General features: G+C 39.7%; 1 protein-coding gene across 1 annotated transcript; it reads right to left on the bottom strand.

Moving 5' to 3' along the window:
* Window positions 1–840: 840 nt before the first annotated feature.
* ttll11 (tubulin tyrosine ligase-like family, member 11) lies at window positions 841–25,261 on the bottom strand. The gene is made up of 10 exons (XM_028602493.1): window positions 24,060–25,261; window positions 19,375–19,474; window positions 18,771–18,904; window positions 15,680–15,970; window positions 15,263–15,547; window positions 13,981–14,076; window positions 13,780–13,892; window positions 5,514–5,735; window positions 4,421–4,527; window positions 841–2,492 (listed from the first exon to the last, which is right to left on the bottom strand). Exons 1-10 carry the CDS (start codon window positions 24,609–24,611, stop codon window positions 2,185–2,187), a joined length of 2,208 nt encoding a protein of 735 aa, XP_028458294.1. The 5' UTR covers window positions 24,612–25,261; the 3' UTR covers window positions 841–2,184.
* Window positions 25,262–26,042: the final 781 nt, after the last annotated feature.

Genomic DNA, 26,042 nt, shown 5'->3' on the forward strand with positions numbered 1-26,042 from the left:
GTTTCTTAGGTGCCAGCTGCCCTATTCACATCAGTCACTAGCTCTGGCAGTTAAGTTCATTGTGTGCCCCAAACCAGAACCAACCAGAAGATGCTTTTTCCTTTTCAATCAGTTTAATAAATACAACTACATGTATACTTAGGAATATGCTCCATGAGAGTATAATATAAACTAAAATAAATAAAACTTTTAAAACTACATTTACTACAGGGCAAAACTGAAAAACAGCTTTAGCATCAACGGGCATTGCTCGCCTCTGCAACAGAAGGGAGAAGAAAAATTGGCAGATGGTTGTGCTGTGAAACATATCTAAATTTTAAGAATATACAAAAAAAAAATGGAGATATTTCAGGATAATCCATCAACCTTGGTGTTTTAAGATTATTTTTTGGGGCTTTTCCCTTTATTTCAGAAGTGGACAGACATGAAAGAGATGGGGGATGACACACAGCAAAGGGCAGCACGTCGGATTTGAACCCTGCGCCACTGCAGGACTCAGCTGAGATGGGGCAAACACTCTTACTGGGTGAGCTAGAAGTCACCTCAAATGGGTTTAAAACAAGAGTTGTAAATGGCACAAACTGCCATTAATGACATAGCATCCCCTAATTATGTGACAAATGTCCTAATTAGCCCAATCACTCTGAGGTAGGACAATAATGGTGTACATACAGGATGTACAGTATTTGCAGGAACATGCAAATTCACCCTCTGTATGATTTGCTTGACCGTATTTGGTTAATAATATAAATTTGTAAAAACCTAAGTTAAAAGTTACTTTTTTATTTATATCTGGTCAATATCACAGCAGTAGTGGCCACATCAAAACACACATTCAGGTCAAAGAGCAAAATTATTTTTATATTTTGAAGTGCTATCAATACATTTTATTCATATGATGGATCACTGTTAATAAGTTCATAAATCTACTTCATGTTAACAAATACATACTGCAGTAAATGTGTTAGTCATTCAGTACGTATTAGCAGAAAACAGGTTTAGTTAAACCGCTGCACACGTCCCAGCTGCTTTTAGTGATACGTTTGATAGTTCTTTTGTGTAACATATCACGCTTAATTCTTGGTCTGCACGTGTTGAATTCATTTCATAGTCATGATGTAAAACAAACAAACATACAATTCAAATATTAATGTTCAGATGAGTATCTGTAGTGTAAATAATGTAAAAATAACATTGACAATCTACGACAGTCTACAACCTTTCTGGTTGGCAGTCATTTTGTGTGTAGCTACATCACACATTGGATGAGGTTAAATTACAAAACCTAACTGAATTACATTTAAGAGACAATGCATCGGAGTAAATTGTTAAATGTTGTGCCATGCAATAACTAATTCCCAATGGCAGTTGTGTGGCTACAAAGTAATCATCCTAAAAAAAAATGTGTTCGCTGGAGGTCTGAGGGCTGCCTGACTGGAATAGCTGCTGAACAGAAAGAGGATAAGTGGCGGCACGGCCTTTTCCCTTTGAATACTTATTCACTTAACTCATCACTAATGCACTCATGGAGCTAGGACGCACAGCTGGGCCACTGGCTGTAAATAGTCTTTCACCATTGAGCTAAACACAAATAAATACAGTACAGTACACACGCACTCACACATACACAATATGCCCAATGAAATGCTCAGTCATCCATTTATGTGCAAATGTAATAGTTCAAAGAGTTGTGCAAATTCAACAATATCATACACACACTAAAGACACTCCCTTAACAGCATTGAATGTAAAGCTGGAGCGTCTAATATTATCCCTGAAAAAAACGTTTGTTTCAGTGTGGGTATTGCCAAAGAAAGGTGAAGGGAAGCTGATAGCTGCCCTGTAGAATCAGTAAGGATATTAAAAGCAGCCATATCCTCCTCCTAACTGGACCACGCTGTTCATATATGATCACACCAGGAGGAAAGGAAGAAATGATCCAACCCACCCCCCACGTAGACATATTCCTCCTCTGAAGAAAAAAGCAATCAGTCTGAGAACAGTCCTCTTGCAAGTCAGCCAGCAGGGGTCAAGCAAGTCCTTCTCTCAGCACCCATCATCATCCCCCCCCCCCCCCTCGCGGGAGCTTCAGAGGAGAGATGGACATCTAACTTCTCTGCTCCTGTGGAGAAGGCTAAAGGCGGTGTTTGGGAGTGGGATGCCTAGCTGGAGCCCTCTCTCGTCTCAGTTCTCCACGTTGGCCCTGAGCGTGCGAGGCTTGAGTCTTTGATGCAGCCGGTAGTCCTGGCTGGACGCCCTTCGCAGTGGAGCCGGCGAGTTGAGCTGAGGGTTGGTGAGGCCCAGCGTCCTGACGGCCCGTGGCATTGCCCTGCTGCAGCTCACAGAGCGCCTCTCTTCCACGCCAGACTGGGACTCCAGCTGAACCTCGCACAGCTGGAGTAGTGACACCACCTGCTCCCTCAGCACCAGGGATTTGTACCTGCGACCTGCCAGGTAGAAAAAGGCTTCCACAAATGCTTGTAGTCCCATACCTGCAAAACAGAACAGCTTGGTTTAGGTGAGGCCGGAGACATAGGAGGGAATGTAAGAATTTAATGAAAATGCCAATAGTCACGCTTTTGTATGGACGGAAAAAAAAAAATGATGTGTTTATTTGTTGTAGGAAGATTGTGTTACCTTTGGACAGAGCCAGGCTAGCTTTCCCCCCTGCAGCCAGTGTTTGAGCTATTTGTTGCCTTATACTTAAAGCTAGAGTGCGTAGTTTCTGTCGCCCTCATGAGGAATTCTAAGTAATGACAACAACACTGTCGGCGCGTCCACATGACGCAAGCCTTCGGCGATCACGCACCACCGCAGCCACTCCGCCACACAGTTTCTAATAGCGTTTATCCCATCAAATCAAGGAAGACATGGGAGGATTAAAAACAATCGTGAAATATTCAGAAGAGGTAATTCTCTTTAAACGTTTATGTCCTCTTTGTCGCCAAAGCTGAACGCAGCTGCTGTTCTTTCTCAGCGGAGACGTAAAACTTCTGCGTGCGGATGCCGCCGGAAGACACCATTTTGTAAACAAAGACATACTTAGAAATACAGAGAGAGTTTGTGTCCTAATTAGCGTTGTATCGACTCATTTGGCGATGGCTTAAATGTAACAGACGTTCAAGGATATAAAATAGTTGCGCAATATAGCTTTAACGGACAAATATGAGAGTGGTATCGATCTCCTCATCATCAAAAAAAATATCGACTTTAGATATAGGTCAAGTAAGGTCAGAAGGTCTTGACATTGTCCGTCCATCAGTAAGCCCTTATCCTTAACACATCCCAGCTGAAATTGGGCAAGAGGCAGGATCCACCCTGGACAGGTCGCCAGTCAATCACAGGCCTGACACGTTGAGGCAGACAACACATTCACACTCACATCAACGCACAATTTAGAGTTCCCAAGGGAGGTTGGTGGTGGGGCTTTCAAATCACGATGTTGGGCCCAGTGATCGATGACTGTCCGCCACCTGCGACGGATGATGCCATCTGCCCAACTCTAATATACATATGACTAACTCAATGCCACCTTTTTAATCAACTAATTTAAAATCTATGTAGTCAACAGAGTAATAACGGAAACATGTTTTAGGTGTTACCCTAATTGTTTTCTAAAATACCCTGTTGATAGTATACAGTCTCTCCTGAAATGTAAATGAGTTAGATCAGAGCATTCAGAGCAACGGAAGGTTAAAGAATGATTGGGGGAAAAAAATAAATAAATAAGCTGTTGAGAAAAACAAAGGTCTCTGTAATATTTCCTTGTGCAGCCTCGGTTACCCGATCTATAAGAGGAAGACAAATGTGCAGAAAATGAATCAATGGAGTGAATAAAGATGCTAATTCAAAGCGGATTGACATCGTGAGAGTTGCGAGGTCATTTGCTAGAGGATCGAAATTGTTACAGATCACAGGAGGAGTCTGTCTTAGACTTTTCTGCATGAGCCAACAAAAACACCATCATGATTTGTAAATGGCAACGGACTGTTTTATGCCTCTTCTTCGATGACCACGAATCCACCAAAGCACACACACAGAAATAACGGACCCTGACACTTCAGTCTCCCTAAACACGTATGAGCTCATTCTAAATTCAGCTCACAGTCTCCTCTGTACAGACCCTTCCATCCCGGTCCATGTGATCTCCATCCATCCGCCTCGCCAACATTCCTCGCTAGGTGCAATGCCTGAATAATTCATGCTGGATAGTCTCTTTGCTGTCACATTGTGATCTCAGCTTATTTCAATTATGGTAGCGCAGTGTCAGAGGGAATCTGACAAAGAATGACAAGCAATTATCTCCAAGCACATTATTTGCTCCGAGTCTCAAAGATACCAGACTCTTTGTCCTCTACATGTTATTTCTTTTCCTTTTTGTGTATGTATGTGTGTGTGTGTGTGTGTGTGTGTGTCCTACCTGCTTCTCTAGAATCGGGCATCGTTCCTGACCAACGACGTGTGATGTCTATGTAGAGGATGTCCACTGAAGCCATAGAGAAGTTACTGTTGCTCAGCTTGCAGGTCCTAAATGCAATCAGGAATAATGAGAAATTAAAAATGTTTAAAATTCAACTGAATTAACATTTAGTCATCCCTTTTGCAGTCAAAACAAAAAATATCAAAATATGTTTCAAACATATTGTCAATTGGGAGGAAAAGATCTTTGGGAAATATCAAAACCGCTTTATGCAAAGATTTGATTGGCTGTTCGGAAACAAGTTAATGGCATTCCATCAAAGATATGGGGTGCCATCAGGATATTAAAAACCATAAAATATAATTGTCTCCCTTCTGATCACAGGAAATGTGATTTACAGAGAAGATATGCATGTTGTAACAGACCAAAAAAAAAAGTTGGATTTTCATCCTTAACGGAAATACTGGCTCAATAAATACGATTTTAAACATATCTAAATCTACAGAATATTAATGATATTTGGACATAGTCCCCAGCTCTACCTTTTTTTTAATTTTATACAGGGCTTCAAAGAGTTACACTTGATCAACATCTTTCCTAGGCACTGCATATCAACAATATGAGAAAGGTGGTCCACTGCTAATAAAACGGGTCTTGATATACTTCAATAAGCTCAATATCAGCTGCTGCTAGTAGTAGTGTTGATATGCACGGACTGTTAAGGCTCTCAGCTGAAGCCAGCTGTATTTTTAGGCTGTAGTTGAGTACAGTTGCATCGTTTATACACATACCATATGGGCTTTGTATGTGTTTGACCAATTAGTTATTGCTAGACCCAAGACTGACCTTTTTAAAAGCAGTCATGTACAGGGCTTCTCTAGAATGGAATAAGTAAGCAAACAGCATTAGTGAATCAAAAAGTGCTTACACTCTAAAGAAGACTAAATATGCATGCGTTTGTATCGGATGTCATCCTTGTTTTTATGAGTTTTTGTTTTATTTGGACATTTTGTGAATGTGCGGACCCCAGGAAGATTAGCCACGGCTATGGTAGAAGCTAATGGAGATCTCATAAAATAAATAAAGTTTGCACCTGATGAAGGTTCGGAAGGCGGTGGGCCCCATACGCATGTTTCCCTTGACCCCAAGGAAGCGTATGAACAGAGATGCGATCCGCTCCACCAGCCGCAGGTAGTTGAACTGTTTGGTGTACTTTGGGTAGACCTGTTTCAGACACAGCGAGGGCAGAGCTCCTTCATCCGGACTCCTCTCTTGTGTCTCCGCCTCCATGGGAATCTCCTCCCCGTGTTGGGAACTGTGGCCATGAAATAATAGGACAGGAAAAAAAAAAAAAAAAAAAAAAAAAAAAAAAGAAAAGAGTATTATACATTTTAGTGCATTGTATTTCAGTGAGCAACATTTTATTTTTTATTTATAAGCAAGTTGTCTGAGCGTGGAGATTTAAAGACTACAAAAGTTCCTACATTTACTGCTTTTTGTGCTGTCGAGCAGCAGGGCAAAGTAATGGCCTTCAACCCCTGCAGGACTGAAGCACAAGAACATAAGGCCAACCCAGGGAGCTTTTGTCAGCTGAGTTACAGATCACCTGAGGTAGATAAATGCACCAAGATTTTCATTTGAATCTGCACTTACAGACCGGCTTGGCAGGGGAAACGGGAAGAATATTGTTGTATGAAGGATAAATAACTCTCTTCACTCCCTCATGTTGCAGCCTTTTTACTGTCTGATGGGAGTTCCATGCAAAATATCAAAAGAACGGCTTTGAAAATGTTTTATGGAGCTATGAAATGCCCTCACAATCATTTCAAAAAGAATCAGGAGCCTCTGAACAAAATCCGGCGTAGATTCAATGTTTCTCTCCAAAAAGGCATTGTGCGTATTGTCAAGGCCTATGAAACGTGTTGAATACATTTCCTTCCTCATACAACAACAACTTGATAAAGTCATCGTTTATAATTGGATCAGGAATTTTTGCAAGCTTGCCATCTTATTTTTCCACACATTTTTCTGGCATATTAGCATATTGTTAGCACCACTTGTCGATGAGTGGCACAGGGTAAAACCATTGGTTGAAATGTGTATCACCTCTCCCCTTTCATCAAACTATCCCATCAATTAAAAAGGCCATAAAAGCCCAATTCAAATGCAGTTTACTGCGGTTTTCCCTGTTGTAATGATCTTGGCTCACACTGAAATCAAATCACATTCATTTATAATAATATAAAAGTTACAGGTGTTATTGGTTACCATCCCTAGTCTTTTTTCCCACCTCTTTTAGTTCAGTTCTTGCTTGTGCCTCACCGCCAGCTATCCCATTGTGTTTCTCCAGAGAAATTCGCCACCTCCTCAATAAAAAATAAAAAAATGGAGAGAAGCCATGCTGTGGTGGAAGTTTTTCTTGAAGCAACAGGGTTAGTGATATTCATGATAAAATCAAAACGAATAACGACTGTTTGAGAATTAAACCAAAGTTTGGTCTTTGAGTATTTATTTACATTTGCAAATGGAGAAATACAAGTAGCGCAGCACATCTGAAAGGGGCTTCTAACCTATATAGTGAAGAAACTCCGTTAAGCCACCCCTCTAAATGTATCTTCTAGCATGGCCATAGTTGATCACATTTCCCCTCTGCTCCTGTTCTTTTCATTAGCCTAAACAACAGTTTTATCTCAGGAGACAGAGTTCTCACTGTCGTAAACAGTCATGGGCCTTCTCCACTTCTATTTAAGCAAAAAGACAACAATGTGAGGAGCTTCAGGCTAGTAAAACTAAATAACTCTCTAGGCTATAGTTGACGGCTGTAGCTCTTTCCCCTCTGATGCTTTAAAAGTCTACAGGAAGGAACAGGATTTTGTGGAGGTTTAAAACAATCTTTAAACAAATGGTTAAAATCATTAATCAATAATGGTTAAAATAGAATTTTCCACCACAATGCGTTCTGTGTGTTTTTACCCTCAGGAATGTACACAATGTGCTTGACTGACATTGTCCCTCCCTCTCCCGTTAGCTTTGCTGCACCTGTTACTGTAGGGCACTACACACACACACACACACACACACTATCATTCTTATTAGTTCAGGGAGTGCAGTGACCTCAACTATTTCCCATCGTAGCAACCTGAGCATAGGGGTCTCATCAGCGAGAATAATGAAAACACCTGTGTGGGTGTGCAGGGCCTTTAAAGACAACTCCTATGGTCAACACATAACACACAAGCAACCAAGCAAAACACAGAGGTACAATAACATCAAAGGGATTCAGCACTGCTGACTTTTATGAGGCAGTTTCTTTGCCCATGAATTAGTAAGCAGTGTGAATGGCACAGAGAGAGCACTGCTGAATGTTTAATAGAATCAATCATCCCTCAGCAGCCAGAAGGACACCACCTACATGTATTTAGACAGGACAGGCTCGGCTAAAAACGGACACATCTTCAACGGAAGCTGACAGCCAGCAAGACAGAGAGGGGAACATCGACAAACATTCCCAGCAGACGGAGAGAAGAAAATGATGGAGGTGAAGCGAGGGGATAAAAGGTGAAGAATGACAGGTTATTAAAAAGACATACAGAGAGGTCTGGTGCCAAATGGTAGTTGAGTGTACGCGAGGGCTAGGCCTAATTTATCCGGCATGAATGCTATTTCTGGCCTCCTGGTGAATAAATCTTCAAAAGGGTTTTACACAATGTCAAAAGTCTCCGCACACTCCATTTCAGAAATCTGAATTCAAAGCCTGAGTTTTTTTTCAGAGCATAAGTCCTACAAAAACACACAAAAGAAATTACTCCCACACAGGTAATAATAAACTTGGTATGTGTGTGTGTGTGTGTGTGTGCTACAAAGATAATTAAGACTATCAGCTCCACACAACTCTCTCTGGATTTCTCAGTATGGATGTGTTCAGAAGATTGTGTCGTCCGGCGACTTTCACGCACAGAAGCTTGAGTGAAGATAATTACTTCTTCTGAAGAGTCTGTCATGTTTTTTTGAAATCCTCTGTGTCCTCCTTGGCTACTAGCAACTGCTTGGAGGAGGGGTGGGGGCTGTGCACGATCACAGAAGGCTTGTATCATGTGGAAGTGCAGACAGTTTTGTTGTCATTACTTAGAATTCCTCATTGGGGAGACTACTACAAGAACCAAAAAAAAAAACTTGAAGCAGCAATAATCAATTTCCTTATAATGTATCAAATGACATTGTAAAAATGTGAGAGCGTGGAAGGTACACAGGTAGTGTTGAACCTTCAAAGAGTTATCAGCCGAATCTGCAGCTCCCCCTGGCTTTATAGCGAGTTTCAGCTTTTTACCACATCTATACTGTTTTGGCTCACTCTCGCAGCTCTCATAGTGCTATTTTCAGATGTAGCAGGCAGCAAAAACAGCTCATGTACTCTACCTGCTCAGCCCAAAACGGCCGACAGACACAGTTAGCAACTAACTGGTAAACCTAGTGGAGCATTTAGTAAAGAAAGAGCCAGATATTTCCCTCAGGAGTTAGTAGAGACCAAAAAAACAGAACAGAGAGGGAATACTGGACATTCACCAGGTGGCCAAGTGATAATGCTGCTCTGTAACTGCTGAAGTTTGCCATATTAACTTAAAGTGACTATATGTAACTTTTCAATGTTTCTGAAACTGTGTCATTTTCCATCTGATGATCATAAATGACCTGTAACAGCAAACGCGACTAACCGTGAAAAGAACACTATTTTCATATAGTTTTTATTAGATTAGTGCCTCTGCCTGGGTCCGATTTTTCCCGCAAAGTCACGCTACCGCTCTTGTCCAAAGCGGCCGCTAGAATCAACACAAACTCAAAGTTACATATAACCACTTCAAACTTCAATGTCAAGTTGTGTTTACACAACTTACCCCAAAGTGGCCAAACAAATCTGTTATTGCAGGTTTAAAATGGAGGTTATGAGCATTTAATGGACAGCTTCTGCAATGACACAATGAGAAAACATTAACTTTGAAAACACTGTGGCCGGGTTGGCTCAGTGGGTAGAGCAGGCGCACATATAATTAGAGGTTTATGCCTTGACACAGAGGTCCAGGGTTCGAATCGGACCTGTAACAATTTCCTGCAGGTCTTCCCCCTCGCTCTCTCCCCTTTCTCATCTAGCTGTCCTATCCATTAAAAGGTGGAAAAGCCCCAAAAAAATTCTTTAAACATTGCATTTTGGACACACATTCCAACCTAGCTTACCTTGGATTGCACCTAATCCACCTTGGCTAGTATCATTTCTTTTTATACAAATGATGGGAATTGTGTCTATAAATATATACTTATTGTTCTCACCCACACTCACACACACACCATTGACAATGGCTAATAAATCACCGAGAGACACACCGTACACAGGATTAATGAGCTGGGTACATGAAGTACATGTCTGAGAGTCTCTGATACCATCACACCATTATTCCCCATTCAACTCTAACACCTTTTCTCCAAAATGCAACAGTCCCCCCCTTTGTTCTGCCATTTTATATTAACTTATCTCTCTTACATAAGCTCTCACTCCGTCTCCTTTAAATAGCCATACCTTTTTTTTTTTTTTTTTTTTTTTTTTTTTTTTTTTTTTTTTTTTTTTTTTTCGCTTGCACTTTTGTGTTGTGTGCCTGGTCAGTTCTCACCTCTCTTTCACTTCATCTTGACAAGTAAAATGAATATGTTGGTGAGTTCAGTCTAAACTCTGCGTTCTGAATGACTGAATCCCATCCATTCCACTGCAGAACAGCTGTCAGAGACCACAATGCAAGTACATTTACTTACAGGTGCACCATCTGGGCAGTAAACAAATGAATTAAGCTCCCAAAACAATGTCAGGAACAGTTTGTTTGTGCTCTAAAAGACTGCTTGTTAATAACTCTGAAAGTTTGCAGAAGAAAAATAAATCCGTCCTTCTTAATTAAAATACAACTGAACTGAATCTAAATCTATGCAGCGAATGGCAGCTTAAATCATGTCTTCTTATTAAAAGCTTTAATCCACTGGCGTACCTTAGATGTATTTTACTGTGAGTGGAGTTCAGCATCAAAACTATTAAAACACCATTCAATAAAAGACTAATGCAAAATGGTTATCCAATTGTCGTCTCCCCTGCTTATTTCCCTCAATGAGCCAGTGAATCAGTAATCACATTTTCGGAAAAGGTTGCATTAATCGTGTTAGCTTTTTCATTCTTAGGTGATCTTGGATGCTGGAGTTTTTGGCTTCAGCATTGCTAGTGCTAGTAGTGAAAAGAAACTGAGCACATTTCCTCAAATACCCTGCTGAAGTAAAGTTTTAGGTATTGGTGCCACATCTTTACACACAAATGGTTTGATTTAAAATGGATAAAATTCATTGTAGCATTCAATGTGGCAGCATTTTTTCTACCAGAATAACATGTATGGTTCAATGCATCTGCCTTTGCGCCCATGTAAACACAAAGAAAACACCGTGTAACTGAATGACTAATGGCACCCTATTTTGCGCCCGTGTCGTTGGCTGCAGTGATGATCACATTTTTTGGAGCATATCCAAATCTGATGGCTAATTTAATACATATTAGCAATAGCTAGTTGAAAAATAATCAGCATATAACCCCACGAAACCACAAAACTCAGTCACTCAATCTGCAAAGCTGACAGCACACTTCCTTGCAATCACAACCTGACATGAATACTAAATCTTAGTGTTTAGGATGCCCACACTTTTGAATTTGTGAATTTTTTTCAATATCACAATCCTAAACCGTTGATTTAGACCCTTAGTCTGGATCCTCTTTTTATTCGCAATCCTTGATTAATAATGATTTTTTATTATTTAATAGCTGAGTGCTGACTGTCAAATCATCAGCATCACAAATCTCTAACTACACCCCCCCTTAGACCTGCACCTTAATACCTGATGATAGACTACTGTCACTTGCTATTTTATTCCATTATTCTTATTTAGCACTATTTGTAGTATTATTGCTCTCTATAGTCTCTATATATAGGGTCATGGTATATTCCTGTAAACGTAAAAATACATGAAAATTAAAGCCTGACCGATATATCGGCATGCCAATATTAGGCATTTTCCAAACTATCGGTATTGGTATTTATAATGGCCGATAAATGAAGATAAAAAAAAAAAAAAAAACAGACTAAACACCCTTCAACCATGTTATGAGTGTTGTCCACCAGAGGGCACTCTACAACATCCCTGTTGGCAACACTCGTATTTAACCCTTTAAGTTTCATATGAAGTTTGTATTTTTATACACATTATTTATCAGAACAAAATATATTTTGATGTTCTGTTGTGACAATAAAACAAACAAGTTTATTTTTAAACTACATTATCATATTATTTTAGTGAGGACTCAAATAACTAATGTTAGGGAAATCTGTTTTGTTACGAGTTTCTGGATAAAAAAAAAAAAAAAAAAAAAAAGTCTATATATATATATATATATATATATAATTTTTAAATCACCAAATATTTGTATCCATATTGGCCTTAAAAATCCTTTATCGGTCGGGCTCTAATGAAAATCTAAAACATCATAAACCCTCTCTTTGTTGGTGTCACAGTTTCTTCTACAGCTCACTATAAGCACTGCTACACTTTTACAGACACACTAAATTATATCATATTAAAAGATCACTAAACTTGTTTCCTTCCTGATGCAACTACTTCAGTCTGGAATTAAGCCTCTTTTCACCACATGACTGCAGATTGTAAATACTCTCTCACACTGTGATATTTTATATAGTACTACTTAATTGGCTTTAGGAGGCTTAACACTTCAAGAAAGAAGCGTCAGTGTGTGTCTAGAACAGAACAAGAAGTCTGCAGTTTGTAACAAGAAAGATCATTTAAAAGGGCACTGGCTGTAGCTGGTTTAAAATAAGTAGGACTTGACCAAAAATGCTGCACTTTGAAACTTATTTTGCATGTCATGTATGCGACATATTTTCTTTTGTCAATAAAAGTGACAAAAACATTCATCTCCATAGGCTCATTTGTTGGTACTCCTTACCAACCTTTCCAGTTTCAAGTAAACTGATGGACAAATGTTGTCCACACAGCAGTTTAAATGGAGAGTGAAGGTGATTGAGAGCCTAATGTTCAACCAGAATTACAACACCGCTACAAATATCTGGAATATTGAAGTTCAACAAATTGTACACATAACTGAATGTTTTAAGTTATCAACCAACATTTACATTGATACCAATATACTGGCAACAAGCTAATATCAGCCCAGCCAATTTATCAGTCTACCTGAAATTGTCATGATCGATTAATCGTTTGGTCCAATGAAAAATGCCCATCACAAATTTCCTAAAACTGTTATGCTCCAAAACACAAAGATAATACATTTACTATCACATAAGACGATGACGAGTGGCAAATTCCCACAACTGACAAGGTGGAGTCATAGAATGTTTGACATTTGATTATAAAAATGACTTAAAAGGGTAGTTGAGTAATTGATTATTGTTCAAGTTCAAAAATAGTTTAATGTAAAAGATACAGATATAAAGGTTTGAGTAAACCCCACTAACTCAGGGCCTGAGGTCTAAGTCAACATAAAAAGTATGAGGGACAATAGATTAAAGGATTAGGGGTCTTTAAAAGTACGTAGATAGGAATTAGTTGAAAAGAGCAGAATTCTTAAATGTGAATACTGCATTATACTGTAGTGTTATTCACAGACAAGTACAATATGTGGTTCTGCTGATTCTAGCTGGTGAAAATAAGGCAATGCGGGGGGGAGGAGGATTAAACTTATTACAGACGGATTATATCAATGTGTTACTGGTCATGAATGTAATAGTTAAGTGGGTATTATCCCCGAGAAGATATCTCTGTTACTTGCAGAACAAAGCAGATCAAATATCTGATATAGAAGATAATCTGCAGAGGAGGCCAGAAAGAAGAGAGGGGAGAGAGAGGCAAGAAATGGAAATTGCGGTGAAAAAAACAGTAAATCCTCTTGTCACAGAAGAAAAACAGATTAAGGGGGAGGGGGGGTGTAGAGAGACCACAAACCCTAATGGTAGAGGAGATTTATTGCCAGGCCCCACACAGGACCGGTCAGCCGTAGAGAGATTGAGCCACCAGACTTGTACATTAATGTGTGAATTTCCACCTCGGCTCAGCTGAATTAAATTTTTCCATTTAACAGGCTTTTAGAGAGCTGTTGAGTGGTACAGAGCTGGGCTCTGAGGAGAGATGGGCAGAATAAGGTATCATGTCCTTAAAAGTGGACTCTTAAGACGGGCAGACAAAAAGAGGACGATGTAAGAACCGTGTGTTTCTTGTGCGTGCATGTGCGCGCAAGTGTGTGCATTTACATTGAAGGTTTCTTGTGGCCGGGGTCCATAAGGCGCAAGGTGTCCCTGATCACACCAACTTTGACCTCTTCGTCGACCGGACTGGGAACATATTCAAAAACTCCTGGTGCCACCTGAGACAAACACAAATATTTATTTCAGCAAAGTGAATGACAGTGATGATAATACTACGATAAAACTGATGTTTACGTTCACTCTTACCTCCTGTTCATGTTCTATTCTCATACTGGGGTTAGAGTTGACCTCTAGTAATACAGGCTTCAGGTTCTTTGTCAGCAGGATGTCAAAACCTAATATCTGAGACAGAAAACAAAACTTGTAATTACATGTAATAATGTAGACTGTATACTATAAATGGTTTGGGTGAAAATCTATAGTAAATTTGGTTTTAAGTGTCTATGATGAAACATTTAGAAAAAAAAAAAAAAAGGGGGTCACAATAGTTCATTGGGCCATCATCCCTTTAAAAAAGAAGGTTGTACATGCAGTAGGAGGAGCTCAAGATAAAAATAAAGTTTGTTTGAAATGCTATTAAGCTATTAACAAACGTTTTAAAGGCTCACTTGGCCAAATAGCATGCACTTTTGAGACAATCCCTAACTTCAACTCATCTGTCATGCACAGTACAAGATCAATCAAGCTTGAGTCATGCACTGAACAACAAATGGTAAAAAAAAGAATGAAGTTATTTCGGAAGGACCTTGGCGAATGTCTGAATATTGAGCTTAAACCTCAGCACACTTCCCTGTTTTTGGCCTTATAGGCCTTATATATGCTTCATGACAGTTTTGCTGCTTTGGCTACAGTTCCTGTTTGCACTGTGCAGATCACCTGGATTACTTTTACAGAAGAAAATGTCTGAATCTGATGATTATGAGAGAAGATTTGAAGTTTTGTTATTTGTAAACAGATTTATGGACGTTTATCTTTAATGGACATCGCAGATTCGGACCCCCTATAAAGTGTGATTTATGGTTCTGTGGAGACGCAGGGCTTTCGCCATAGCCTACGTTAGTGGCCTGAAGTTTATAAGTGTGCGTTAGTGTCTGCTTCAATCTCTTTAAGAGAATACCAGGGTAAGCATGTGTGTGTGTGTGTGGGGGAGTGTGTGGTAGAGCGAGTGATAGCCAGTCGCTTCGGCGCGAGTAGCAACTAGAGGCATTGTGGGAGAAACAAAGTGTCTCCCCTGTGCTTTCTGACCACGGTGGGAAATCTGTAGTAGGAAAAGTTAACCCTCTCCATGATTTCATGTTTATTTTTTATTGAGAAGGATAACCAGGAAATGAGTCAGGGGAAATGCAACGCTACCAAGCCATGGCCGAGCGACATGCGTTGTCACGACATTTAGTTACATTTTTCAAGAGGTGCATGTCAGGCTACGGCGTATGCGTGTGCATATGTGAACAATACATGCATATTCATTAACATTCCTGCTGACAACATTCAGTAGGAATGTAGCCATTACCCACACGCCACTACCCACCTGGAAGCAAGTGGGTCCCGGTTTGCCAGGCGGTATATCACACTGATAGTAGACTCTAAGTTCAGGTACCACGGCGATGGCAGTCTTGATGACAAGGGCGATGATGTCTGACCACACCTTCTTGATGTCTACGCCTTTAGCTGCCAGCCTGTACAGCACGCTGGAGAGAGTGCGCTTGCTGCCTGTGCTCTGGCTGTCCGAGTGGACAAAGTTGCCGCTGTGGACGTTGAGGGAGTAGTTGGTCAGGTGCATGAAGACATGGCTCAGATTCTTCTGGCTTGGTTCCTACACAACCAGAAGAAGAGTGACCTTAATTATCTGCATTGTCCAGAAGTATAAGCACATGTTTCACGGCATCAAAGCAAATAAACAGCATCAAAGTAAACCTGCCGGCATCAATAGCACCGTCATGGCTACCTGGTAGGGCTCGGTGCAAAAACGTGTCAGGCCTTCCTTGGCAATGTAGATCTCCAACGGCTCCAGGGACTTTAACAGCACGTAGAGGCGGATGTCAAACTTGAGCTTGTCAATGAGTAAGGGCCTCTGGATGTACTCCTGGACCACAGCCTGTTTGGCCTGTGTACCCACCATGAGTTTTAGGTCACTGGGGTCACGAATGAGGTAGATGCCGTCCCCCTGAGAGCCCCCATCTGGCTTGACAATGAAGGTGGGATTTACTGTGGCATCGTTCTCCTTCACCATGCGAATCTACAGTAGAGGTGGGAGTCAGAAAGGATCATTTAACAAAAACCTCAAGGACTGTTATCGGTAACACTTGAATCACACAGGTTAGATACACTATGTGATCCCTGAGTTGTGATGAAAGTTTGATAGTGCTTTGAAAAGATGTTAACAATTCATCATAGGTTCTTAAAAAATTGTCATAAAGAACACAGGCTTATTGAAAAATGTAATAACTTTATAATACAAAGTCACTGTTCTGACTGGAAAAAAAACAGTGGACTGGGATTGCCTCACACAGCTCTCACACACCGTTTACCAATAAGTGAAATTCCTAGTTTTTTTTCAAAGCCATATGCAAGCACGGCCAATACGGCTAACAAAACAGGGAAGCTCGGATTATAACACACAGAGAGGGAGTGTGACTTAATTCTCTGCTCAGGACACCACTATATCTACATGTAGTATTACTATAGTAATGGTAATAGTACTATCTATCTATATATTTACATAGCAAATATTTGTTTGCTGCCATATTACTGTATATTGAATATTGAGTATAGCCCCTTTAATAAGTTAATGTGTTTTTGTATAGGTTTACAGCAGAAACAGATCAGCAGGAGAGAAGAACAACAATGTTCTGATGCCAATATTAACCCAAGAAATCACAGACATCAAAAGATTGTAGCTATCCTAATTCCAGAGCTGAACCCTCGATAAGCAATATGGTTAAATAAATTCCCTTATTTGACTTCTAGCATTTTCAAGGTGTATTCTTTCTATCTATCTATCTATCTATCTATCTATCTATCTATCTATCTATCTATCTATCTATCTATCTATCTATCTATCTATCTATCTATCTATCCATCCATCCATCCAATCTTATCTTATCTTATCTTATCTCTAGCTACAAGCTAAACAACATCCATCTTTTGTACCTTTTGAGTCAGGCGTTAGATTTTTGTATTCACAAATGTGACCAAATCAACACCATTTATTATACAAGGAAAGTCACAGCCAAGCCTTAGATTTCTGTTTTAGTTAAAAAAAAAAAGTTTAAGTAATACTCATTTGGTTGACTATCTACTACTACTTTAATGCCTAATCATTGGCACTGTGACATACAGAACATTTTGAATAAAAGTCTTTTGTGATTTTTTGAAGATTTGTGTCTTTCAGTTTTGTCTGCTGTAAAGTAAATTGAAATAGTGATATTCTGGTGCCCCCTGCTGGATATAATACACTGTTGCTATATTACATTGCTGCTATAAGTGAACTATTGACTATCCACTCATGCAATTGCATCACAAATGTAACTGGCAACTGCCAGAATCAGTTAAACTGTGATGGAAAAAAATCATCAAATATAAAAAAAAATCTGAAATTATATATGATGACAAATCTCAATGTTGCACGATAAGAAAATGACATTGACAAATAGAAATCTTTATCCTCCTGCAAAAATGGCATGGAGAAATATGTGATGACAACAAAACACTTCTTTTTATCTGATCAACTTTTCTCCTAAATTAAATTAATTTAACACACAAATCTGGATAAATGCTTTTCATTTAAGGCTTGTTTTTGGTTGTTGTTGGTGAATTGTGACATGCTTGCTCACTGTAGTCAACCAAGGAAAAGCAGCTGAGGGACGCTCATTCTCCCACTATTCTCCTTAGGGCTCTCCCTCCTTGTCATACGCGTTTCCTTTACAAAATAAAATCATACTAGAGTCAACCATGTGTTAAGAAGTGCCAAATGACCATAAAGGGTAATCTTCATAAATATGGTACAGTCTGTCTTTTCCCCTCAAGGAGAATGAGCAACAAAGCGAGCACATGACACACAAATTAAACAAGTCATACCATTAAGAACACTACGGCTGCAGTGTAGCATGGTGAGCAGTTACAGTGGACAGAGAGAAAAAAGCACTAGTAGTGTATAGACAACAGAAAATTTCACGATTTCAGCATGTGTTTTTGTCTAAAATATGACCAATTTAGAAAATTCAGGGGAAGGAAGATGGCAAAAAGAAAGTCTGTGACTTTACTTTTCAGAGCGGTCTTATTTATAAGGCCATACTGGGAATTCATCTTGCAATCTTTATCTTTAATTGACATAATCTGCTGCTTTCTCAAAAAGGACATAATATAAGGAATTTTTTTTTTTTTTTTTTTTTTTTTATCTTGAGCCACTTAATAAGACAAAAGACCTGTTTTGACTTGTGATAGCAGGAACAGCACATATGTTATTAATGACATAGTTGCATTCCATTTAGGGATTCCAAGTCCAGGGCAATGCTGTTATGCAGGTTGACTTTACTGGTGCACTTAAATGGTATACACATGCTTATGCTGCTGTATCAAGTCAAAATGTCTGCTGTGAAATCATTATGATTATCATATTTATAAATATTTAAATCAATGCATTTTATATCTGGCTGAATTTAACACTATCGTAACCTCTATGTTAAATTACTCTTTTGTGCAATCGTGTCTGTTTTAGCTTAGTTTAGCATTCTTAGTATTGTTCTCTCTTTTTTTGTATTGTTTTATCCGCTGTATTTTTTTGTCCCTTGCAAAAGAGATTTCCGTCCTCACTTTTTACACATGCCCTCACCTCTAATCTTTTGTCATCTTATTCTTGTGAACTACAATCAGAAACAGTTCCATATGTGCTTGATTTCTACTGACAGTATCCAATGTTTCCACTTCACAGAAACACAGAAGTGCCAACAATTTAGTTCAGTTATTCCAAAAGAAAAACCTCCACCAAATCATGTCCAGTATAATAATTCTTTTGTTAGAACGTTATGCATCTCTACCTGTGTGGAAAACTGCTGGCACTCCTCAGGCAGGATCCAGGAACGGGGATAGAAGTCATACTCTTCTGGGAACAACTCTTGCATAGTCCGCACTGCCCGACTCAGGTTGATCTTCCTCAGCATTTCAATCATTCCTGCAATGCAGAAAGCACTGTTTCAGAAGGACTGTTGGAAGGCAGGCGTCAGGAGGAAATGATAATGCTCTGGGAAAGCAAATACAATCTATGGAAGGACTAGAAGGAAGAAAAACAGACATGAACTTGTAAGGAGATAGAACTCAATATGACACAGGTTTCATATAGTGGAAGATCAATGCAAACCAGGAGACTCGTGTAGACTAGAGATGTACATTGATACAATAATCTCTAGAGTCTCTAAGTAATGATTATTGCCATGGAATGAAAAGGTTAGCATTGGAGCAATGGAGATCAGTAATGGTTTAACTAAATCCCTCCTGTTGTGATTATAGAATACTGAGTACACATGAAGTACTGCAAGCTCAAATAAAGCCATCTCTCCACCTACAGTTCAACAACAACTGGAGTCGGGTGCTTTACATCAGCAGAAGGTTATAGGAGAGGAGAGCGGCAGAAGCGGCAAATACCTGGGAACTTGTTGACCTGCCCTGAGACAATATTGTCATTGTCATGGAAGGAAACACCATGCCAGTAGATATCACAGGCTGCTCGTCTCCCCAGAGGAAACTGAAGAAAGGGAAGGGGAGGGGGAGGGGGGGGTCGAGAGAGAGAGAGTGAGAGAGAGATAACAGAAGGAGATGACGGATGATTAAAAAAACAAAAAAGGATAAGAATATTATTTTATAGCCTGGATGCCAGCTGAATTTAGCCCCGCCCACAACATTTGAGGTCAGGAAGTTCATATTCTGACTAGAATCTGAGTATGAAGACGTTAGGCTAATGATTTTATGAAAATCAAACTTTTGTTGCATCTGTAAATGAAAGAGAAGGCTTAATATGTAAATATGACTCAGGACATTGGCAGGGTGTTTGTCCTTCTGGTGAACCCAGAGTGCAGAGATAATCTTGCCTAAAGATGGTAGGTTGTGCGTGTTCTGCTGTGATGAGCTGGGAAAAAGGAGGCGAAGTGATACTATAAAAAGATTTAGAGAGCTAGGAGATCCTACTGGCACAAGGCACAGCTTTTGTGCTCAACACCTCTACTCCTACCAACACTTACACACTCCAAACCACATATTATGCACCAAAAGTGTTGCTACAATGAAATCAAAAGTCAGTGTGATGTACAGATATATCCAAATGACATGTCTGCACGTTCATCCTTCCAGTTTTCCATCTCATATCAAAGCAGATGGACAAATTATATTTGAATTCATCCTTATAACCTGCTGATACAGATCTGAATAATTTATTTTAAAGATTCACTTCCTGATTTCCACCCAGCTCATTATTTTAATAAAACTTGACACAGTTTTACATCTCAGTTTCAAAACATCAACATTGAGCTTGGAAGAATTTGTCATGGGAGTCCATCTCTTACTGTATGACATCAGGACTCTAGATAAAGTTATATTGGAAGGTCAGCAGTATATCGTCACCACTTCTAAATTCCCAAGTCACACGACACCCCCCGCCCCCACTACCCAGCTACAAGACAGATCTGTGACAGAGTTGCATCTCATTAGCGAGTTAGCATAAGAGCGTGTGAAACAGGGAAATCCTGCTCGACAGCCAAGACCTGCTATAAATACTGCCACACAGATGCCAGCGTAGAACGGTCTAATCGCATCACGGAAAGAGGTCAAATTAATTGAGTAGTTTCTATGGATCAGTGACAAAAATAGCCATGTTTTATGTTTTGAGAAATAGACATATGAACACTTTCAACCCATTGTTGTGGCCTTAAATCATGTGTGGATTCATGTGAAGTTCTTTTCCGAGCCACTTTGTGAATGAAAATTTTGCTCACTGAAGCCCAGCCAAAGGACAATGTATTCCATTTAGCTACTGTAACAAAAGTGCAGCCATATATAGAATATATTTCAAGTTGCAGCACATCGGTCATGCCTCCAGTAAATAGCATTTAGAATTTCTGTTATACAGGTTATGTTCAAAAGATGCTCCAAGGTAGACCCCAGATAGCTAGCCTCTTAAAATGTCATCTTAGTCTGTAGAATCCTGATCAAAATACCAAGCCCATGATTAAATGCACAGTTATTAGTCTTATTTTCTGAAGTTGTCACTCAAACCCTCAGGCTTGCCATTCTCTCTCTGCTTCAAAGAGGACTAAAGGTCTATTGGATTACAGGCGCTTAAGGCTAATCATTTCCCACTGTTTAAGAGATTGCCATATGTTGAAAGTTCATTGACAGCGGTCTCTCAGGCCAGAAAACACTGCAGATGTAGATATTTATTCATTTTATCTGTAAATGGACCTTAAAAGCCAAATGTACAACTCATCAGTCACTAAAATGTCTTCATAAACTTCTCATAAACTGTATCCACTAACCGATTTTGTAAACCTACTTAAGTGTTTTGTGTCTCGTTTAAGGGATTTTCAACGATTAATTTTCATTTCATAATTGACAAACGAGGCTACTGGGGTTTCAACCTCTTCAAACAGGTTGACAGGTACACGGGATCTAGAACGCCCTTGACTTTGTTGGGGGTGCACCGTGAGGACTAAGCGTGGTAATGTATAGGCCTTTTGTCTACCGTTTCCGATACCAGACCTGGAAGGGTTTAAGTGTCACTGTGTGGTCACTGGTGATAGGTAGAGTCTTTACTGCGCCGGTATCGTCGCGTTGCCCTTCTTTAATAATGGAGAACCATGTTAATAATTGTGGATAGCAGGTATTAATTGCATCATTCAAACTGACCAGATGGTGGTTGTGGCTCGGAGAAATAAGAGCTGGATCAATTAGCCCCTCTCGTAAATGTTTCAAAGTTGTTGCCTTACATTTAGAACAACTTTCTTCCACATTCATCCTCTGTAATTTTATACAGTAGAGCAAACTGGCATTTCTGGCTGGGTTAAATGTGATCGTGTCATCTAATGAATAATGTGCCATGCTTTCAATCAATGACTTCTTCAAACTTTGATACTGATACTGGATATAAATAATCAATAGAAGAGAAAAACAAGTCTTCACACTAAATAGAGCTGCAAATAATTATACGATTAATTTTCCAATTATTTTCTAGATCTAGGACTCCATTTACAATATGGATGGAAGATTCATCAACATTTTATGTTTAGACATGTAGAAACATTCCTGCGTCTTTGGGAATCCACTCCCTTATCTTATCACTATCAAATCTCCTGCGTATTTTATGACAGACCAGATTGGCCACCTTCAGTGCTGTATGTATTCATGCCCCTTTCTGACGAGGACAATACATTTAAAGTTGTGTGTGTGTGTGTGTGTGTGTGTAACTGCTGGGAAGCTGTGCATAAGGTGCTGCAGCTTTAGATATAAACAGCTTTTTTGTTGTTATAACCCATTTCCATAGATTATATTAATAAAAACATCAACACAAGTCATTTTGCATAAAATACTATTACTACTATTACAAATAATCCTACACAGGCTCAAAAGTCAGCTCCAACTTCTGAAATTATTAAAAAAATTTCAGAGATACTGCTGCTCATACAATTTCAGATAGTGGATTATGAAGAAAACAAACAGGCAAACTATTACACAATCTAATCTGAAGCACCATTCATATAGAATCTGAATAGAATAGTTTTCCAGGGGGAGGCTGGCTTGTGTAACCATTGCTAGATTGATTTTAAGTAGGAGTACATGGATGCACATCCGAACCAAAGAGGACAGGTGCTGAGCCAAAAGTGAGCAGATCAAGAAATAAAAAGGAAGAAATAGCTTGCACACTAGGGCTTGTTTATCACACCTCGGTGGTGACACTACGAGCCCAACTGCTCTTTATCAGACTCAGAGTTGGAGCTATTTATTTGTTTATTCCTAGACTGATTTTAACCCTGTCTTAATTGTCCATTACAATAATGTTTATGGGCTGCAGCAGTTAAGATTCTATTGTCTTTTAATGCCCAGTAAAAGTTATCTCAGGTTTTAGAAGAGCTATGCAGATTAAAATCCTTGAAAGCTATAAGAAATGTGTATTGTTGGCATGTTGTCTCCTACGCACACAGACACTCCAGGCAGCCTGTGTGTGTGACCTCTCTAACCCAGATCCAGCTGACTCACTGAAATAGCTTACTGGGACACTTGATGGAATTGAGCCATCGTTAAGGTTATCAATTTCAGCTAGGGCTGGGCAATATATCGATATTGATATTGTGATATGGGACTAGATATTGTCTACTTACATTTAAGCATAATTCCTTATATTTTTATGTTTTATTTCTACTTTAATTCTCTCAAAAATGCTGAAAGGGAGTTTCTCATTTCCACATGTAGAAATCTGATTCACAAAGTCTGGAACATAATGTGAGCACTGTCTGTCTGAACAGATAGGGGCTACAAGGTCACCCTAAAACTCTAGTTTTCCCATGCCAGTTTGAGATGTAACTGGGGGGGTGAAAGTCGTACAGGGAGGAGGAGGTGAAATGGCACCGAGATGTCTCGTGTTTTTCAATTTTCTTCATGTGTATCAGATTGCATGTAAAAACTGTAGCGTCATAATAAGCAATGTGCGTGTGTGCTGTCACTCTGAAGATGAATATAAGCCTGGTGTTCTGTTCACTCATTTGAGGGACTGACTCCACACTGGGCTGCTGTGCCTTTTGTGAAATCATGTTGTTCCTATATTTGCAAATATATATATTTTTATTGAAATACAAAAACCTAACTTGGTTTAGTCTCCTACTGTCTTATTCGTTTCACGTTACTAAACTCTCAAACCTTTACCCCTGCTGCAAAGGAAACTTCCACTACACTTAGATTTTGGATGTCTTTTCCTGGTTTTAAAGGCTGCATTACAGTAAAGTGATGTACTTTTCTGAACTTACCAGACTGTTATAGCTGTTCTATTATTTGCCTTTTCCCCACTTAGACAGTATGTCCACATTACTGATGATTATTTATCTAAAATCTAAGTGTAAAGATATTTTGTTAAAGCACCAAATTGTCAACCCTGGAATATCGCTGCAATATCAATATCGAGGTATTTGGTCAAGAATATCGTGATATCTGATTTTCTCTCTATCGCCCAGCCCTAATTTCAGCTGTGCTTTTCCTACTATGACAAGTCAAAATGTCTGCTGTGAAAAAAGGTCCATAGCATTTAAGACAAACTGCAAAATAACAAGAAAGAAACTCATGTAGCACACCTCTTTCCACTTCAGCTGTTTGATGCTTAACTTCAGTGCCTCCAACGAGGTTTTGGCTTTCGAGATATCCACCGTCACTGGTCTTCCTTTCCTTGCATGTTTGAATCCATCCTCACGGCGTGTTTCTTGAATGTTTTTGGATGGGTGGACGGTTACATAGTTCCCATTAGTCTCCGATTTGCCTTGCAGTATCTTTCCAGTTCCTTTGATGTGAAGTGTCCGATCATGCCCTAGTCTATTCAAATTTCTCCCAACATGAGCAGAAACTACAGAGCCATGCAATGACACATCTGAGGTGTGTTTGCCACAGGAGTTCTTGTCATCTTTTCCCAGTTTACTTCGACTTTTACCCCTGTGTTTACAAGTGATGGAGGTGTTGGACGCATCTCTGCCAGCTATGGTGGTGCTGGAAGGGTCTGGTGGTGAGACAGAAGCAGAGGGAGAACACACTGGCACCTGCTCCTCAGCATCCACACCCTCCTTCTCTGCATCCTCGCCAAATGATTTCATTTCCTCGAGTTGAATATTGACTTTTACATAATGATCACTCATTATGCGCAGTGCTACGAGTGACGCTGCTGGGCAGGGCACAGTTGTTGTACCACAGAGTGCGATAATCTGACGCCGACAAACTAACGTTATTCTGAAATAATGTGGAACGCATTGCTAGCTTAAAAGGCTAATTAAAAAGTAAAAGCCATTTGCTTCTGTCATGTCGTTTCCAAAACAGAGGGAGCTGAGCAGACCGTGGAGATATGCTCACAGCATTGAACGTTACCGGCTGACAGCTCAGGCTAAAGAAGTACCGTTAACGCTAGCTGACGCCTTTTGCCATATGGCCACAATGATTGAATGAGCAACTTCAAAAGGCTAGCAGCTCTCACAAGCTGTCGTTGACTTGCCCCGTTATAGCCGCTAGTGGCTGCACTTGTAGCCAGCACTGAAGCTAACGTTAGCTACTTGAAGACAGCTTGAAGATAGCTAAACCTGACGTTAGCCTGTCAAACCTCATTTAGCTAACATGTGGGTCTGTGCCGTTGGCGAAACTACCCTTTAACTCAAGACAGTTTTCTAGCGGTGACCAGCGTTGTAAGGATGCCCACGGTCCTCTGCTTTCTCTGTGTTGTCGTCCCTGTGTTGTTAAGCAGCAGCAGAAGGCAGACCAGCTCGTTGCCCAGCCTCCATCTGGTTTGAACCCAGCTGATGCTGCCTTTTGAGCTCCTCGTAACCTCCGACTTTCGGAAGTCCTCTAATTCTCTATGAATTTCCGCACATTAGCTAACTACAAATAGAAACGGGGCTCTGGTGGTGTTTGTAAATGTATGTCAATGTCAATCAGTCTGTTAATGATATGATATTTATACGTCAAGTGTGTTTTTTTAAGCGGCGTGCTTTTATTGCAGAAAATAGAAACTAACGTTACGTGCAGTCATGTCAGAAACTAGAAATAACCACACCCATACCACATAACGCCGATTCCAGTAATGTGTATGTATTTACCTGTTAATTTTAGAGGTGGATCGTTAGCAATTTCACGAACCTGCTCTATTTACCTTTTCAATTGGCATCTGCTTAGAAGTATTGGTTGTTTCCGACAGCCCTTGAAGGCAATAAGGGGATGCCATGTTTCAGTGGCTGTGTCCCCCGTTCTCTTATCCATGGTGTTCCCCAGTTTGAACAAAGAATATCGTCAAACAAATACCATTATTTACCTTACTGAGAGTTATCGTGCTTTTTTCTGTAGGCCTACGTGATTTAAAAAAGTAAACATTCAAACAAACACAGTCTGTCAAACTGACATCAGATGCATGGTATGGAAATGCAATTCATGCACCTGCAGAACACCAACCACATAGGCCTAAAGTAAGAATCATGCTAAGGATCAGTAACATTCTTATCACCAGATTAGTTTTATTATTGTTGTCCTATGTGATGTCCATGTGCACAAGTAACACCCATTATTAATAGCTACTGTGAATATTG

This window comes from Perca flavescens, chromosome 16 (assembly GCF_004354835.1).
Source record: "Perca flavescens isolate YP-PL-M2 chromosome 16, PFLA_1.0, whole genome shotgun sequence".
In the NCBI taxonomy this organism is placed as follows: Eukaryota; Metazoa; Chordata; class Actinopteri; order Perciformes; family Percidae; genus Perca; species Perca flavescens.

Excerpts from the sequence above, each read along its gene's own strand:
- ttll11 (XM_028602493.1), bottom strand. The coding sequence starts at position 24,611 with ATGAGTGATCATTATGTAAAAGTCAATATTCAACTCGAGGAAATGAAA. Across the intron at positions 19,475-24,059 it reads AACAGCTGAAGTGGAAAGAG|TTTCCTCTGGGGAGACGAGC; the intron begins GTGTGCTACATG and ends CCCTTTCTTCAG. Across the intron at positions 18,905-19,374 it reads GCAGGTCAACAAGTTCCCAG|GAATGATTGAAATGCTGAGG; the intron begins GTATTTGCCGCT and ends TCTGCATTGCAG.